Genomic DNA, 19,014 nt, shown 5'->3' on the forward strand with positions numbered 1-19,014 from the left:
AAGTGCAATTGGGCGGTTTCTAATATTGAATGAACAATTTATAGATACAATAGCCCTGCAATACCAAAAACAGACAAAGTCTAATTTGAGTAAGCATCCACATTGCACGGGGTCTTACACTTTAATTTAATGTTATGCTGTCCACACATAAAACAGGCGCGACTCTTCACATCGCCGGATTGTCGCGCTTCAAATCAAAATGGGCGTGCATGGTGGCAGTGCGAGAAAAAAATATTGATTGACAGTTTAGACTCTCAACCCGAGTCGATTGCCCCGCCCATTCGTGGATACTCTAAACGAACTGACCAATGATGCCTCTGTGGGGGCGGGGCCATATGTGGAAACCCCGCCTCCCTTTCAGACCAAACCGAACGGAGATTGTTTTCCTCTCTCTGTGAGCTTTTCACTTTGCAGCTCACCGCTTAAATTGTTTATTTTTAAATCACACGCCACTGATCAGTTGCTATAAGAACACACTTTGGCATCTTCCCCGGCCAGAGTCGTAGCGCTTACACCAGAAATATCGGATTATCGAAATATCCGTTGGGATCTTACGTTGCTATTTGGGAGAGGGGTGAGTTCAGCTGAATCCATTCAGCAAGCTAACGCAGCTTTGGCTACATCACTAACGTTAGCGGACGTTTTGAGTACACCACACAGGGAATCGGATTTTATTTGGGTGGCGCTCACTCGAAACTACATCCGATAGGGGTTCCCTTATGAATCGATAGCTAAAAGTGGCTTCAGGTAGCTATATGCTTTGCTGAAACAGGCTAACTGTTAGCTGCATGTGCGTAGCCCCGGACGTTGCGCGGCGTCGGGACCACTCGTGTTGTTTACATTAGCTAGCTAGCAGCTAACTGGCAGCTCGCAGACCGAGTCGACAAAACGAGTTCCCGGTGTCGAAAATAAGAGAGAAATGCTTTCGTACACCGTGAAGCTGCATATGCGGCCACTTCCTTCCCTCCTCCCTGAGGTGGGGTGTAATGTGCGGCGGTCTCTGCGCCACGCTCTAAATGGCGGGCGAGGGGGGAAGCGTCGCGCTGTAACTCGAGGTCGGTGCTTCGTCAGGCCATAAAAGTGGACGGCGAAGCGCCGTGGTCAACTAACGGTTGTTAACGTGTGGCTAACGGACATAAGTTGGGCGTATTAGTCTGTTGCGTGGCTAATAGCGTTACGGCACCGGGTGAAGTCGAGGCTTCTGTGAATGCTGCAGCCTGCAGACTTTTTGCAGAAGGCCATTGTGTCACTTCTGATCGTAATGGAACGTAATACATTCTTGCTCCGTTGGGTTTCTATCGATCTGTCTTCTCGGAATTTGTTCCGATGCTTATGAAGTTGTGGACGGCCGGCCGACCGCGTTGCTCCCACAGCACCTGTTTGTTGCATCGATGACGTAGGCTGTGTGTTGAGCTCGCAGTCTCAGCAGCCAATCAAATGCGTTCAGTGAAGTTAACAACTCGATCAACTTAGCGCGTAACTTATATATGTTATACATTAATAATAATATGTATTAATCACCCTACAACTGTTGTGAGCAGCTTTAGTGTTTATTGCATGTTATGCAGTTCCAATATGTTGAGAATCGATTTACACAAAACAAGTCTAGTAAGTAATTAAACCGTTATTTATATCTAGGAGTATAAAATGTATGAAAATAAAACAAGCAGCAACTCGTTTTGCCAATCGTATGCACACATAAAGTTGATCTGTTTTGCATCCTGTTGCTCCACCCTCTCTGCAGCAGCCTTTTGCCTGATGCTGCTGCTCTGTTGTTCCCTACATAGAAGGATGGAGCTTCAGGTTTGGGGGCCGGGGCCACACAGCACCTCTCAGCACATCTCCTGAATGTCAAATTCTAGGTTTGTGGCTGCCAGAAAGTCTCAAGACTTAAAGTTAAAGTTGAATCAGACCCACTCAAACCTAATCTTACATTGACCTAGTACGCTATAGCACAAAGTAAAACTGCCATGCAGCATCACACGTCAATGAATCAATACGCTGCCATGTAGTTGACTTTTGTAAACCCCGGGGCATCTTTGGGCCTCTAAATCCATTTGGGGGCTTCAGTCAGTCACAACAGAAGTGGAACAGCGTGCATCAATGAGTTGAAGAAAAAATGTCTTTCTGCCGCTAGCTGTATTTATTTTGGTATTTAATAACATCAGAAAGCTGATTTACTAGATTCCGATAACTGCCAGTGTGAAATAAGATGCCTGTTCTCGTTGGTTTGCAGGTCTCTCGGCTCTCACCAGAATGAGTTCATAATGAAGCGGCGACTGGAGGATCAGGAAACGGTTTTTGCATCCCAGCAGCAGCGCCTAGCTGGCAACGCGGAGGCCTTCCAGCACCGCGTCCTCGCCCCCGCTCCTCCCCCGGCGGTGTATGAGGCCGTGTCTGACAACATGCAGCCCACAGCAGGCCCCCAGTACTCCGTCCCCCAGGCATACCAGGTGAACTCTGAACTTTTCAACCTGCAGATCAGCTTTAAGCTTAAATGCAGCTTTAAGTCACAGGCCACAGATTTACTAAAGTTTTAACTTCTTCCCATCGTTGTCATAGGTGTCTCTGCTCTCCCAGGTTTCTAACGTGGCCCAGAACAGCGGCGGGCATTCGCACACCCCGAACCCCGCCATCCACGTGGGGTCCCACCACCACGGCCCGGCAGTCCAGACCCTTGGGCCCTCGGTGATGTCCGGGCACAGCCATACAGCTGCTCCTCAGGCCTCCCCACAGGGCCAACAGTTCCAGAGGCTCAAGGTCAGTCAGCCCCTTTTTATTTTTTATTTTATTTAAAAAATCACATTGGCAGGCTGTTGAAACTGACTTTTCCTCCTCTCTGTCTTAAAGGTAGAAGATGCTCTGTCTTACTTGGATCAAGTGAAACTGCAGTTTGGCAACCACCCTCAGGTCTACAACGACTTTCTGGACATAATGAAAGAGTTCAAGTCTCAAAGGTGAGGCCACCTTTTGATTTTACAGAAAAATACGGTTATTACGATGTGCTCTCAAAGTCATTCTACTTAATGCTCAAAATGTTCATTCATTAAGTTACAACTTGTTCTGTTCTAACTTGATCAGGTTTGTAACGGTACCTATTCGCACGGCACTTCTAGTAATAAAAAGCAGAATAACTTTGCTTATCTCCAACTTGCAGAAGTCGATTAGTTTTTAAGGTTTTAAAAATTATTCCGATGTGTCCCAAAAAAAACTAAAAGCTTGTCTTGTCTCCGTTGCCGAAGTTGTCACTCAGCAGTCTAAAGTTCAGAGGTCACACGCTGGTCTAGGTTTTTGTAAAACTCCTAATGTCCCACAATGTTGGAGCCCTTTGAATGCCTCTCGCCTCACCTCTCAGGTAGAGCAAGCTGCAGTTGAAAGTTCAAAGTGGCAGCCGCAACTGTCAGACTGGGAAAAATAAATGCAGATGCATTTGCAACTGATTTTGTCGGGTAACAATCCAGAGGCGTGTGAGTAAAACTATGCTTCAAGTGGAAACGTACAACAGTTTCTAGTTTGATTAATTAAGAAGTGAATGTCTCGAATGAGTTTAGAGGCAACACTCCTTCACTGTTCTATGAATCAGTTCCTACTTAATGGAACAGATGAGCAGTTATTGAGTTATTTCTATTCCCATCTGTCCTGTTGTTGTTTATTCCAAACAGCATGACTGTCAGGGTGCATGTGAATTGATTTACTCTATTTATCTATCTATGTTTCTCCCAGCATTGACACCCCCGGGGTCATCAGCAGAGTGTCGCAGCTCTTCAAAGGTCACCCCGAGCTCATTATGGGCTTCAACACCTTCCTGCCACCTGGCTACAAGATCGAGGTCCAGAGCGCCGACCTGGTCAACGTGACCACGCCCGGTCAGATCCACCACATCACCCCGCATGGCATTTCGGTCCAAAACATCCCCATAACGGGAGCGGCGACCCTCCATCCGCCCCAGCTCCCGGCCACCACGGCCCTGCCCCCCCCGACGCAGCCCCCCCCTGCCAAGATGAGCAAGGTGAATGTGACAGACAATGGAGGGACGAGCTCACTCCGTATGGAATGTTAGTCCCGCCTCCACGGGTTTAAAACGTTTTCTAATCGTTTTTTTTTTTTTGGTTGGTTAAATACGTCTCAACGCTCTTCACTTTGTGGCCCCTCCCAGCCTCTTCCGCCCCAGGCATCGACGCCGAGCAGCCAGAGCAATCCGTCCATCCCCGCGTACACCTCCCCTCGCTCCCCGCCCATGCTGCTCCTGCCGCCGCTCAGCGGGACCCCCACCGGGACCCCCACGGGGCCGCCCACGCAGAACAACCAGCCGGTGGAGTTCAACCACGCCATCAACTACGTCAACAAGATCAAGAACCGCTTCCAGGGCCAGCCCGACATCTACAAAGCTTTCCTGGAGATCCTCCACACGTACCAGGTCAGTGATGCGATGGTGTGAGATGCCTCAGTGCCCTCCGGTGTTACTCACGTCCAGCGATGAATTCGCCGTGAACGCGTGCTTCTCCGCTACAGAAGGAGCAGCGCAACGCCAAGGAGGCCGGTGGGAACTACACCCCGGCCCTGACGGAGCAGGAGGTGTACGCTCAGGTGGCTCGACTCTTCAAGAACCAGGAGGACCTGCTCTCAGAGTTTGGGCAATTTCTCCCCGATGCCAACAGTTCGGTGGTGAGCTTCAGTTTAGTTTCCCTCTCTTGTTTAGATACTTTACACCATTCAGCATACAACACTGTGACCTGCTGCAATAATCCCACTGCGGAGATCCAGAGTCAATTCATGTACCCCCCCCCTCCGGGTCTTAATCAGCGTTGTGTATTCCTTGTAGCTGCTGAGTAAGACCACAGCTGAGAAGGCCGAGTCGGTACGGAACGACCACGGCGGCACCGCCAAGAAGCTGCAGCTCAACAACAAACAGAGGCCCAATCAGAACGGCTGCCAGATCCGCCGTCATCCGGCTCCCGGGACCACGGCCCCTGCCAAGGTGCACGCCAGCAATCCTCGCTTACCGCCGGCCCGAAGTCCCCTCCGGCTTCCTCTTATCTTCCCCTCCTGTCTTGTTTTTTGTTCTTTTAAATGACTCAACCGATGTCTTCTCTCTGCTACTCTGGTGACCCCACAGAAGAAGCCCAAGTTATTGAATTTGAAAGACTCCTCCGGGCCGGAGGCCAGCAAGCAGGGCATCGGAACAGAATCTCTCTTCTTTGAGAAGGTGACTTTTGTTTTTCATGTGTGCTGTGTCTCATGTTTGTGTGAATGTGAAAGAAAACGTTAACCAAATGAATTCGAAGGCAGGAGGAAATAACTAAGAAAGAATTACAAATGTTTTACAGCCATTTGTCTCATCACGTGTCTAATAATTGGTTATCTATAGTTTGATATTCGTACGGCTTCGGTCAAGTACAGTTTTCCGCGATAACTACGACTCAGTTTTGTTGCGGTACTTTAAATGTTTTATGTAACACACATTATTCTTCATTTTGATTTGTCACTTTAGGTGCGCAAAGCCTTGCGAAGTGCAGAAGTCTACAACAACTTCCTGCAATGCCTGGTCATCTTTAACCAGGAGGTGATCTCCAGGGCGGAACTAGTTCAGCTGGTGTTGCCCTTTTTAGGGTGAGTACGCCGTCCTCTCACCTGGAGAAGAATCAAATATTTAATTTCTTTACAGTTTAATGTGTCTAAATGTTTTCACTTTAATTTGTCAAACAGGAAATTCCCAGAGCTGTTCAACTGGTTCAAAAACTTCTTGGGATATCGGGAAATGTCCCACGTCGAAGCGTACCCCAAGGAGAGGGCCACCGAGGGCATCGCCATGGAGATAGACTACGCCTCCTGCAAGAGACTGGGTTCCAGTTACAGAGCTCTGCCCAAAAGCTACCAACATCCCAAGTGCACCGGCAGAACTCCACTTTGTAAAGAGGTGAGCGGGAGAAAAGAAGAGAAATATCGTCATTAACAATGTTGCGATTTGGGTTTTGAATCAAATCCTGTGACAGTTTCACTCATTACAAGATGAGTTGTCTTGCTGTTTGTCCAATTCGACTTTAAAGATGACACCGTGTTTTGTTTCTGCTTTTCCCAGGTCTTAAATGACACCTGGGTCTCCTTCCCCTCCTGGTCTGAGGACTCTACATTTGTCAGCTCCAAGAAGACTCAGTACGAGGAGCATATCTACCGATGCGAGGACGAGCGCTTTGAGGTGAGAGGGGGCTTAGACGTCTTTCTTTTGGCTTTTTCATTTCTACTTTAAAATTCCTCAGTGGTTTACGGTAATAGATAGCAATGTTATAGAGCATATTTTTCCCCATGGTTTACAACTTCGGGGGGGTGTAGTTGTCGGGCAAATGGTTCAGCCGACCGGGGGGAGGGGCGTATTAGTTGGCCGAACAGGGTAGTCACTCTCTGCCACGCTGCTGCGAGCGCTACAGGGACTCATTCGCGACATATTAATGTCAGTGTGGAACTGCCGTGCGTGGAAAAATAACAAGAAAAAAAATGTGTAGAATGTTTTTCCCAACAAAATCTTAATATATAAAAATAAATATATAGATATACGGGTATATACATTTTGTGGTTGTTGGATTTCTTTTTTGTGTTGAATTGCACATTTTTTTCAGGGGGGGGCGGGGGGCGCCCCCCTGTTATAATGGTAGGGGAAACACTGAGAGTAGCACTCTAGAAGCTCCATCTAGTGGACAGCGGAGGTACTGCCAAATGGTTTGATTAAATTAAGAAAATCTTTTCATTTATAATAAATAAAGCTGACTATTTTTCAGCAATTCTCTTTGAAACCAGCTGCAGGTCAAATGCAGCACCACTCAATTGAATGGGTTTGTGAGTCAGAAAAGGCGATGTGGTTGCCAACCCCGCCCTTGTTAAACCTTTATTTTTTATTTTATTAAAGATAAAGGTCACGCACACACTGCATTGGATGTAAAAAATCTCCCTGTTTTCTCTCCCTCAGTTGGACGTGGTACTGGAGACAAACCTGGCGACCATCAGACTGCTGGAGACGGTACAGCGGAAGTTGTCCCGAATGTCAGCGGAGGAGCAGGCCAAGTTCCGCTTGGACAACACGCTGGGCGGCTCTTCAGAGGTCGTGCACCGCAAGGCCATCCAGAGGATATACGGAGACAAGGCGCCCGACATCGTCGATGGCCTGAAGAAGAACCCGGCGGTTTCTGTCCCCATCGTGTTGAAGAGGTGCGAGTCCCCAACTCACTCCTTTTCCAAACGTCCTTTTAACAATCCGATTTGTGTATTTGGATGCAGAGGCACACACGTGATTCGACTCCCGCCTTCTTCCCCGACCAGGTTAAAGACCAAGGATGAAGAGTGGCGGGAAGCCCAGCGAGGCTTCAACAAGATCTGGAGGGAGCAGAACGAGAAGTATTACCTCAAGTCCCTCGACCACCAAGGCATCAACTTCAAACAGAACGACACCAAAGTGCTTCGATCCAAGTCGCTGCTGAATGAAATCGAAAGCATCTACGATGAGGTGAGTTCCTGTCTTCTGTACCAGCGCTGATACAAAAATGTGATATCGTAACTCTCCGAGAACCAGACTTGCCTCAAGGTCGGCGTCACCAAAAACTGTCGATTTGTTCTCGCTCCGCAGCGCCAGGAGCAGGCGTCCGAGGAGAACGCCGGCCCGCCCGCCGGCCCCCAGCTGACGCTGGCGCACGAGGACAGCCAGATCCTGGAGGACGCGGCGGCGCTCATCATCCACCACGTCAAGCGGCAGACCGGCATTCAGAAGGAAGACAAGTACAAGATCAAACAGATCATCCACCACTTCATCCCCGACATGCTGTTCTCCCAGAGGGGCGAGCTCTCCGACGTGGAGGAGGAGGAGGAGGAGGAGCTGGAGGAGGAGCTGGAGGAGGATGAGGAGACGCACCCGGAGGGAGGCGCGTCCAAAAAGCACAACGGCGTCCCCGGCGGCGGGAGCCCCTCCAAGTCCAAGCTGCTGTTCAGCAACACGGCGGCGCAGAAGCTGCGCGGCTGCGACGACGACGCATACAACCTCTTCTACGTCAACAACAACTGGTACATCTTCCTGCGGCTGCACCAGACGCTGTGCTCGCGCCTGCTGCGGCTGTACGGCCAGGCGGAGCGACAGATCCAGGAGGAGGTCAAAGAACGGGACTGGGAGAGGGAGGTCCTGGGACTGAAGAAGGAGAAGAGCGACAATCCGGCCACCCAGCTGCGACTGAAGGAGCCCAGTGAGTGACGACCGGCTGTTTCTCTCGTGTTGTTAAAGGGACCGGAAAGAGGTTTTCTGTTTGCTTGGGTCGTTATTTCCGCGATTAAGCCGACGTCACTACGGCCCAAATCTCCCACAACTGCCCCTTTTCAGCATGAACCAGACTGAAGCGTTTTATTTTGCTTTCCAGTCAGAGGTCTTCAACAGGGGGTCCACGACCCCCAAGGGGTCCGCGAAGGTACTGCAGGGGGGGGGGGTCGCGAAATTTTTGGTTGATAAGACAATTTTTTAAAACAATTTCTTCCCCCACAAATGTAAATGTCTTCAGAATCAGAATTGTATTTATGGTCTTTAAATACACATCAACATGAATCCAACATATTGAAGCGAGCGGATGAATTGATGGAGAAGACGTTATCTGTCAGTCTGCAACTCACACACTCAGCTTCCCTCAGCAGCTCTCAAGCTACTGACATCTGGGAAACGTTTTTCTGAGAGAAGGTCTATATTTGAAGGGTTTCACTCGTATAAATTACATGAATTCATTTAGCGAATGAAACTTAAAAAACATACCGACTATTGAGCTAGAAATCACTCATTTTGTGAAATTGAACTGGTGCCTTAATGAGCGCCGCCTACTGGAGACGGTTGATGGAAATGTGCCGATCAAAACAACCTTCTGCTTTTGCTCTTCTCTCCAGTGGACATCGAGGTGGAGGATTACTACTCAGCCTTCTTGGAGATGGTTAGGAATTTGCTGGATGGAAATATGGAGGCTTCCCAGTACGAAGACTCCCTGAGGGAAATGTTCACCATTCACGCTTACACGGCCTTCACAATGGACAAGCTCATCCAGAGCATCGTCCGGCAGGCAAGCATCCCGCGGTCCTCTCCCCCTGCAGGGCTCTCGTGTCACACGGCTGTTTTAAAACCATTCCTTCCCTCCACCCAGCTCCAGCACATCGTGAGTGACGAGATCTGCATCCAGGTAACGGACCTCTACCTCTCGGAGAGCGCCAGCGGCGCCAACGGAGGGACGGCGTCCACCCAGTCCTCACGGAGCCCCGCCGAGGCCACGTATCAGCGGAGAGCCGAGCAGCTCATGTCGGATGAGAACTGCTTCAAGGTAAACGCAGAAAGCTCCTACGGTCACTGGAAGATTCGGGTGTGGGAGAGGTGATGCAATTGGACTTTGGATGATGACACCACGCGCAGAAGTTTTCGAAAATAGCGAAATTATCGTTCATTTCAGGAGAAGTTGTTCTGTGAGTCCTGAAAGTGTGAGGGTTTCTTACATTTGTGCATGTGTGCAACCAATAAATCTCAAATTTAGATTTTAAAATATTAACAAATCAGCCGGCCTGTTGAATGTCAATGTGAGGTCTCACTGATTATGTGTAAAAGCAGCTGCAGGCCAACTGCCCCCCACATGCATATACCCCTCCTGATGTCATGGGGGGGTGCATCCGCATAAGTGAGAGATTTACAAAGAACAGAAAGACAACGTTCGCCTTTTAAAAAACACTTTCCTCCTCGTCACTTTCTCAGGTGATGTTTTCGAGGAGCAGGTCGCAGGTGCAGCTCACCGTGGAGCTTCTGGACACCGAGGAGGAGAACTCAGACGAGCCCATGGAGGCCGAGGTGAGAAACCGACAGTCAGGAGTGCGACGGCTGGCGGACGGGCCGGATTAGAAGGACTTTTTGCTTTTGACTAGTCCTGACTTCCCACATTGATGTTTAGTTACAGCGAGTGATTCTCATTGGCTGTGTGTTACATTTGAGTATCGTCTTCATATCAATGAGGAAACTAAACATCCAGCGGAATAAATGCAAATAAAAATCTGTTTTGTCTGGTAAGAGGGTCTACTTTTCCAGCTGGAGTGGAAAGACTAGTCAGGATCTACTGCCAACCTTTTGGTGATATTGTTTGATTGTGCGTTGCGCCTGTCCTTTGTCCTCAGCGCTGGTCGGATTATGTCGGACGCTACTTGAACCCAGATTCCACCACACCCGAGTTGAGGGAGCACCTCGCTCAGAAGCCCGTTTTTCTTCCCAGGTGAGTTTTCATATCGGTTTTGGTCAAAAATCGCAATCATACTTTTGAATTGTGAAAGCAGTTTTATGTCTTTTGACGCAGAGAACATAGGGTGATGTTAATGGTAAGGACTTTTTATTTTACTGCATAACATCAGACAGTGTCCAAGTAAACCAAACGGCACTGCTCACGTAAAGGTCAGGTGCCAAAGTCGAACACGAGTCCTCCTCGTTGATCGGTTGGTTCTGACACGTTCCTCTCCTCCCGCCAGTCGCTCTCATCACGTTGTGTCTTTGCACTCGCGACCAGGAATCTGAGACGGATCCGGAAGTACCAGAAGGGCTGCGAGCAGCTGGACAAAGAGGCGCTGGAGGGCGGCAAGAAATCCCTGGAGAAGGAGAAGATGGAGTGCATGTTCAAACTCAACTCCTACAAGATGGTGTACGTCTTTAAGTCTGAGGATTACATGTACAGACGCACCGCCCTGCTGCGAGCTCACCAGGTACTGAACAACCCGCTCTGGATACAGGAGGATTTATTATTTGACCTTTCGTAAAACCTTTTTACCAAGAGATAAAAATGTTTCATATCAACATGTGTGTCTTTTCTTTTTAAACAAGCAATCCAATAGTACCATATATTACAAATATTTCAGTCTGATTGTTGCCTGTTCAAACGGTTTAGTTTGCTTTATCGATAGTGACTCTCACATCTACACATGCAAAACGCAGGTTGAGCCAGCAGCCGCCAGATGTGAGCGGGATCCGTCTCTGCTTCTCACAGAGACATTGAGGACTCCGTACAGTCCGTTGAGCTTCAGTGTTAAAGATGGTCTCTGTTAAAGTCACCGTCCACCTTAACGACCTCCCGCTTCCTTCCGCAGTCACACGAGCGGGTGAGCACGCGGCTGCACAGGCGCTTCCAGGCCTGGGTGGACACGTGGGCCCAGGAGCACGTGACCGGCGACATGGCCGCCGAAACCGACAAGTGGCTGATGGGCGACGCGCGTGAAGGCCTGCTGCCCTGCTCCACCAGCCGCCAGCCGGAGGTCCTGCACTTCGTCAACATCAACAAGTACCGCGTCAAGTACGGCCCGCCCGGCAAGGCGCCGTAGCCGAGGGGGGGGGTTTCGACCCGGGAGGGAGGTTGACGTGTCTGAAGTCGAAACAGGTTCGGGAGTGGAGGTCGGGGACGAGGGCTTATTAATGTGTTTTTAGGGTCGACGTGGGAGCACAGTTAAGCTGGCTGCCGTGTACGTTGCACCCGGGGCGGCAGGATTACTGATTTTACCAGCGTTTTTAGCTGGGCCCAATTTTTTCCGCTGGGCCTTTGGTGCCAAAACGAATATGAATTGTCACTACCTAGTCGCAGGCCGGAGCTCGTACCAGCACTCTGAGCCGCTCCTCACATCCCCCGAGCTTCTAGCCGGCTGCCAAGTACACGATGGGCACATCGGAGGTGGAGTGGTGCTTTTTTTTGTACTTTTGTCACAACCGAGCTTCGGTTTTGATTTCTTTCAAGTGACAGATTTTGTCCGTCAGAGTACGAAGCCCCACCGAGGTGAAACAATCATACAGGGATTTCTTTTATGTTTAGTGTTCTTCTACAGTATCCGTGGAGAAACAATATGGTGGACAAGTGCACTTATTTAGAAAGGGTTTGGAGGGTTTTGGATGGGAGCACAACAGAGCGTGAGAGATGTGACTCTGACATTCCTGCCATTACGTTCGTATCACAAGACGCAACGAGGCTCACTCTTCCTCCTCGGAAACACACGGCAGCATTATTAGAATCGGTGCCTGAGCCTCAAACTGGGCGGTCGGGTTTACGTGAAACAGCACTGTTACAAAAGCTAAAATAATAATAATAATCACAACCTCACAACACTGTTTGGTCTCAGACTGTAAGGTTGTAACCTTCCTGTATGTCAGATACTGACGTGTATTCCAGTATGTCTTGTATGTGTATATATCTATATAGATATATATATGTATAGTTCTATTAACACGAATGATCCTCGCCGCCCTGGATGTCAACCTTTTTAAAATGCCCTCTGCCAACACACCAGCTTGTACGCGCACAAACACACACGCGCTGGTCTCATTCTGGGAGGACTGTCCACATGCCGCTCATGTTGTAAATACACTGTATATAGTCTCAGACTTTTTATGACAGATCTGTGTTGTGCTAGTAAACTTTCCAAGCTTACTGTGGACTTTAGTGATGGATGACTAAAGTTAGTATGTACATGAAAAAGACAAATGCAAGACCATTTATTACAGTTTTTACCAAAGGGAGTTGTTTATGAAATAGCTGTTTTTTTTCACCCTTTGTGTGTTCCTTTATGTATTTACTTTTTAATTTCTGTAGTAAAAAATGTGGAATAGTAGAAATGTATCCAGGTCTTTCAGTTTTTAAACTGCAAATAACATGTTTTCTTCTGAATGTGAGATTTGGCTGGTTAAAAAAAAAAAAAAAGAAGAAGAAACCCCCCCCCTCTCCCATTTGACAACCAAGAGCGTCCGTGATGATGTGGGGATTATTTAATCTCATCACGTGAATAGACTGGATAGATTTCTGCTGCAAACGTTCAGCCACAGCATATTTTTGATAATGGAAGAAGTCACACGAGCATGTCTTTAGTCCATTTATTTAGACGTTATTTAAAGTAATAATAAAAATGATATTTGTAGCCTATGGAGCGCTCTGTGCAGTTGTTGATTGAGTTTCTTCTTTCCCCACTTTACCTTCATTCGTTTGTGTTTCAGTGGACAACAACAATAACAGGCCTCCCATCAGTGCAAACCAACATGTTAAAAATAGCAAGGAAGGAAGAAGCGCAGCACACCGATTCAACGTGTGTAACACACAATATTTCCTTTTTAATAACTAGTCTTTGTATACTGAAACCACCAGTGTGCTCATTGTACCAGTTGTACAAGATTGTTCAGCTTCATCCTCTATGAAATGCATGAGGCTTAAATCTGTCATTATGCATTCTTGAAAAGCCTTAAAAACACGGACGTCTTTTTTTAGAAGGTTTAAAGAGTCATGTTTCAGTTACAAAGGTCTGATATTTTCCTCATGCTGCTAATGCTAATGCTGGTAATGTTATTAAATTTTCTAAACTAGGTTGGAATGGACTTCATATTGTGGAGTTTGTCCGCTGTGATGCACCGCCGCGTTGCTACGGTAACCCAGAACGGATGAAACAAAGCTCTATCTCGCCACTAGATGCTGCCAAAACCTACACATTGGAAGTTAAATGCGTCATAGTGAATTGGTTGGTTCATCCATTTATTCTCTTCTCAAGATCCAGTTCAGTTATTTATCCAATTACTTTGTATCAGAAATCTTATTTATTCTGTTTACTGAAAAGTCGAGTCCAGGCTGCCCCATGTTCCATGTCGAAGTGTCCCTGAGCAAGACCCCTAATTGCTCCCCGGGCAAAAATGTGAAAAAGCCATGGGTTTAAAGTGTAATGTAAGTCGCTTTGGATAAAAGTGTCTGCTAAATGACCTGTAATGTAATGATCGCAATGACTTCAGTTCCCAAATCTGTGGAGACTGTTGAGGTCAAATGAATCCACAACAAGACATGTAGAGACGGAGAAAAAGAAAGCTTCAAACAATGTTTTCCCCTCCAGATCTGTCCTCCATCTGTAATTGTGCACCTACACGTTTTGTTTTTTTACACTGGTGAATATTAAGCTTGACAATTCAAAACATCTAAAGCTTTTATAACTGGTTATTAGTCAGCCTTTCGAATGAACTTTTACAAAATACATATTCAATTTTTCAGAAACAAAGTGCATTCTGGGTACGACTATGGGATGCAATGTTAAGCCATATTATCTTCTTTCCTTTTTAAAAGTCACTCATACGGAAGTCAAAAGGTCCTGAAGAGTCAATGTAACTATATGTACTTTATCATAACATTATGTGTATAAATATTTTAACTTCTCAAATTGCCAGTAGAGACCTGAGACTGAGCTGTTGAGAGATGGACACACACACACACACACACACACACACACACACGGTCAGGTCTCTGTGGGTGGTCCCACACACATTGTACGGTGAGAGCAGAGGGACTGAACATCTCCCCAAACCCAAACACCACCTCCTGTACAGTACCTGCAGCCTCAGCCTCTTAACAAAGCACTCAGAGACACACACACACACACACACACTCTTTACCTTCTTGGCCGTCTTGCTGCTGAGGCCCTGAGGAGCAGTGAGGCTGTCCGATGCCAGCAGAGCCCTTCACGCCTCCCACTGGCAGAGCTGACAATAAGTTCCTCTAAAGCACCCCCCCCCCCCCCCTCCTCCTCCTCCTCCTCCCACTAAAATCTCTCCTCTGCGTAATTCCTCCCTTGGAGTGCACACTCCTGAACTTCCCACAGCTTTCAGCTGGCGGCCCTTCTGCTACTTCTGACTCGCAGAGCGGAGCCATTGTCGGGACTACAGAGCGCCGCTGTCCCTGCAGCTCCACAGTGCAGAGCCATGACCTCACCGAGCGGGACCACCTACATTCCTCTACTTCTTTCTGGTGTTTGGGGAGTTCTGTTCTTTTTATTTTTTTTAAAGTGTTTTGTTGTATTTCAAAGTTCAACAAGCTTCCAGTCTTTTAACAGAAGAGTACAACATCTTGAGTTACTAGGCCGGTACTTCCTGTAGAAGCTCTCCTGATTAAATAAAGCACTAATTGCAGGTTCTGCTGAATACGGACAGATAATCCAAAATGATTTTGATTTTTCAAATGGGTTCATAAGGTTTTGAAGAGCGACGGGTTAGAATAATAAGCAGCACGAATTGGAGCAGCTATAAATAACACAAAGCGCTAATCTCTTCTTATTTCACATATCTTCTCTGGTTTGCATCCATCCAGAGGCAGTTCTCCGGTCCTCGTGAGAGCATCTTTCTCTGCACGGCGGCGGATGTCGCCCAGCTGAAGTGTCTCGATGATAAACCCTGCAGGCTCCTCTCCTCCTGTAAAAGGATTAGTGACGTCTGGCACTCTTTCACACATACACCTCTCCAACATCTGTTTGAGTCTTAAATGTCCATTTTACACGCAGAGGACAAACACACCAATGTCCCTTATCCTGCCCCCAGGGGACCCGGATGGATATCTTCTGTTTTTAAACCTTTATTAAAGGTTGCGGCGTCTGAAAGGTAGAGAACACAACGCACCACGTGGCTCCACAGATGGAGCAGTGTTTTGACAACTGTTGCACGGATAGCAGTGAAAAGGATGGCGTGGTGGGAGCGGGACGATTTGGGGGAAGGACGCAGCGGACCTGATGAGACCCAACCAGGATTCAGTGATCAAACCGAATCACAGGCCTTTCCATCACGGGCTGCAGCGTATTCAAAGAGTCCGCGGTTTGAAAAGATGATCAATCCTTCTGTATTTATTACATCCGTCGCTGTGGAAGGCAGTGAAATAATCGAGTCTAGCAGCAAGTCTGCACTTTGTACTCTTCTCACACAATGAAAGCATCAACATTACCCATCGGGACGTGTGTTTAGAATAACATTAAAACTAACCGGTGAATAATGTTCGGATTAGCAGAGGCAGACTGCGTGACGAGAATGATGTGATGTGAACTGTCGCTGGTCGGCTGAAACTGAAATGTAGATTGTCCCTGAGTGACAAAGGGACAATGCCCTGCGTGACAAAGGCGGCAAAGAAATGTTAGAGAATTAACTATTAATATCTTAAACGGTGCAGAAATTAAAGTTTCTGCACCGTATAAAAGGTGAACCTCGCGTTTAGAATATTTATCCCAGAAATGTTAATATTATAAAGTATAACCCTGTGTTAGCCGTGTAATACAGTCAAAAGGTGTGAAAATGTTGTGTTTTGCGTCGTCATCATGTTTGTTCCGGTCTTCTCTTAGCAGACATCTGACGGATGCTCTGAAGATGTGCGTGTCGCCTCCTCAGAAACCATTCATTGAGACCTGAGCGTGACTAAATACTGTCTATCCCAAGAAGAGTCTTTGGGGGACGTGGGAGGCACAAAGCATGCTGGGAACTCACTCTGCTGTGTTCATGTGCAAGGTGGACGTTGCATGCGCTGCGTGCTAAACCTTCTCCACCAGCGTGGAGGGTTAGTCAGCACCACCTTTTAGGCCTCACTGTCTAATGTTACGGTTGTATTGCCTTTTTAATTACGTCAAGCAACGGATTAAAGCGGATTCTGGGTTGCCAGGTTGTAAAGGAATCTCATAAGCAAATGTTCATTGTTCTAATTTCCTAATAATGTCCTGTGTGTCAATAGGACGGGTCACCAAAGCTAAGAAAATAAGTTGCACTAATTAGTCTTATTTTCCAGGACATTCAATGGGCCTTTTTTCCGTGTATGCGTCACAAAACCCACTCAGGTCGTAGGAGAAGCTGGACTGGGACACCAAGTGGGGACGAGGAAGGACACTTTTGTTTAGTCTCTTGCGAGCGGCGTTGTGCTCCGCTGTGCTCACAGAGGCTCCTCTGTTTGGGGCCCTGAGGAGAGCAGTGAGACAGGCGGAGGGGCCCCTTCCCGACCAAATGGAGCACAAACACAACAATCCCTTTATCCGGCCCGCTTGGACCTGCCATCTGAACGGCGGCTTGTCACCGAATTAACATCGCAGCGGGCGCGCGCCCTGGCCCTTGCTTCCCGGAGCATTGTGGTGCGCTCGGGAGGAAACTCATCCTTTCACAGGGTACCGGGTCAAAAAGCAGGCCGCGTAGACGCGCCCCTGCAGCCTTGGCGCGGAGGAATGGGAACCGTCGCCGTGCCGCTGGGTCGGTCCTTTTTAATCCCTGGCAAGCCGCGAAGGACACAGACAGATTGGCCTTTTGGTTTTTGATGTTGTGCCACTTTCTCGCCATACTCAACCCCCCGCCATGAGGACCAGGACTAGAGTCCACGCCAAGGGTGAGCCACTACACATTTGGCTGCAGCGAAGGCCGTGGGTGTGTTGGCCTGCGTCGGGCACCTACTCCGGGGAAGAGTCTTGAATAATGGTTTTCCTGTTGAAGGATTTTGTTTGGCTGCATGAACAAGGGTTCATGCAGCCAAACAGTCAATTAGCTCCCAAGCGGCAAAGAACTGCTTGAGCGAAATAAAAAGCTGAATTATTTGTAAAGAGTAAGTTGAATATATTCATTGTTCACAACCTGTGTGGATGGTTCTTTTCAGCCAATGCGCTTCACATCCAGCTTTTGCCAGTGGAACATCAGAAAACAAACACTCGGCCCGGGCAGAGAAAGAAAGAAGGAGCACTCCTACAAGCACATTAAGGGGAAAGTAAAAAGATGCTCAAGTGAAGCGTCAACAGCGCGGAGAGATCGGGCCACTGGAGGGCCGAAGGAAAACAGCTTTGTAACACAAGTGGATGGACGAATAAAGGCCACACAAAACGTAGTCTAAAGCCTCAGTAATGGTTTCTAGATTCATGGTTCCAGTGTCTCCTCAGTCGCTCTCCTCTTGCACCGTTCTTACTTTCTCTACATCACCGGATAGGAAATCAGGATTATGGAGAAATCAGTTCACGAGCAATCGAACCTCTGGATGGAAGATTGAATGGAGTCTTTACGTAAACGTGTTTTTCATTGCACCTCGCCGCCTTCCCGTACCCGCTCCCATTCCCACCAGCCAGTCCACCACCTGCATCAGAAACATCCAACTTGATGTGACCGGGCAGCTGGCCACAATGAGGCAACCAGAAAATACCACTTATCAATAGGTTTATTTTTCTTGAGAAGAAGGGAGCAGAGAGGTGAATTTCTAGTTTTAAACGGTGTCCAGTTTCATTTATAGGTAAGTTTCATGTTTGGTAAAGAAGTCAGTTTAAAAAGAAGGCTTTTATTACAAAATATCTTCTCTATGCCAAAAATGTCGCTACACTGAGGTGTTTTACCAGCACAGGGTGACTGTATGAGGGAGGCCTAAAGGAGTGGGGGAGTGAAAGGGAGAGGGGTCACCACCTGGTACCGGAAAGGAAAAGTCACACGGCAAAGCAAAAGACACAAATTAGAACACCTCAAATATAAAACATGCCAAATAAACAAAGAATGAGGAAGCCCTCCACCTAGTGAGCCACCACCTATAGACCCATGACCAGCCCACCTGTACTGGTAGAGAGTAGGACTCATTCCAGTTGGTTTACGAAGGAAAAGAAAAGAAACTAACGATTCATAATCAAAATACTAAATAAAACAGCGTAAAATATATTTGCAAAGGGGCAAAAACAGCAGTGGCTACAGCACCGCTAAGGAGCATATTTAAACAAAACAAAAAACTCCAAAAACAGACGTACCTGGGAATTGCACATTATACAGCCACACATGGTGAGCTGATGGGGTGGGAGCTCCATGACTCTCCTTTAGCACCCAGTCCTGCACCTTGACTAGATGTAGTCGTCCCTGAGACCAGTGCGGAGCTGGGAAAACCGACATTTATGGGGAACCAAGAAGTCATCTGGCCTCACCTGTTGGGAATCCCTAATTAGGGTGGTGGAGGGAGGGGGAGCTCTAGCCATCGCATTGAGATGGAGTGACAGGTGGTGGGTTCTTCCTCCTCTCTGGACTTTGTTCAACCTTCTCGTTAGGAATGACTGCTGAAGGTCACATGGACGAAGGGACAATGTCCGTCGAGTCACACGAGGAATGCTTCCCTCGTTTCGCACCTCTTTTTCAATCCCAGAAGACCGAAAAGGTGCAAATGTCTCTTCACTTGGTACACTGCGGAGGACAAAAGCCCTTAACGTGGGCCGGCCCCCGTC

At 47.8% G+C, this 19,014-nt stretch overlaps 1 protein-coding gene across 4 annotated transcripts; it reads left to right on the forward strand.

Moving 5' to 3' along the window:
• Positions 1-290: 290 nt before the first annotated feature.
• On the forward strand, positions 291-12,935 carry sin3aa (SIN3 transcription regulator family member Aa). 4 transcript variants are annotated; one of them, XM_078083161.1, is made up of 22 exons: positions 291-574; positions 1,745-1,862; positions 2,237-2,453; positions 2,563-2,760; positions 2,851-2,957; positions 3,724-4,009; positions 4,157-4,417; positions 4,513-4,665; positions 4,823-4,978; positions 5,117-5,206; positions 5,492-5,610; positions 5,707-5,917; positions 6,080-6,196; positions 6,962-7,200; positions 7,312-7,495; positions 7,616-8,222; positions 8,905-9,074; positions 9,156-9,329; positions 9,752-9,844; positions 10,165-10,259; positions 10,548-10,740; positions 11,122-12,935. In XM_078083161.1, exons 2-22 carry the CDS (start codon positions 1,849-1,851, stop codon positions 11,350-11,352), a joined length of 3,915 nt encoding a protein of 1,304 aa, XP_077939287.1. In that variant the 5' UTR covers positions 291-574; positions 1,745-1,848; the 3' UTR covers positions 11,353-12,935. The 4 variants fall into 4 exon arrangements, with proteins under 4 accessions (XP_077939287.1, XP_077939290.1, XP_077939289.1 ...); XM_078083163.1 differs by having other exon boundaries at positions 334-574; positions 1,788-1,862; XM_078083162.1 differs by having other exon boundaries at positions 362-574; positions 1,748-1,862.
• The last annotated feature ends 6,079 nt before the right edge of the window (positions 12,936-19,014 follow it).

The sequence above is a fragment of the Gasterosteus aculeatus genome, chromosome X, assembly GCF_964276395.1.
Source record: "Gasterosteus aculeatus chromosome X, fGasAcu3.hap1.1, whole genome shotgun sequence".
Lineage (NCBI taxonomy): Eukaryota > Metazoa > Chordata > Actinopteri > Perciformes > Gasterosteidae > Gasterosteus > Gasterosteus aculeatus.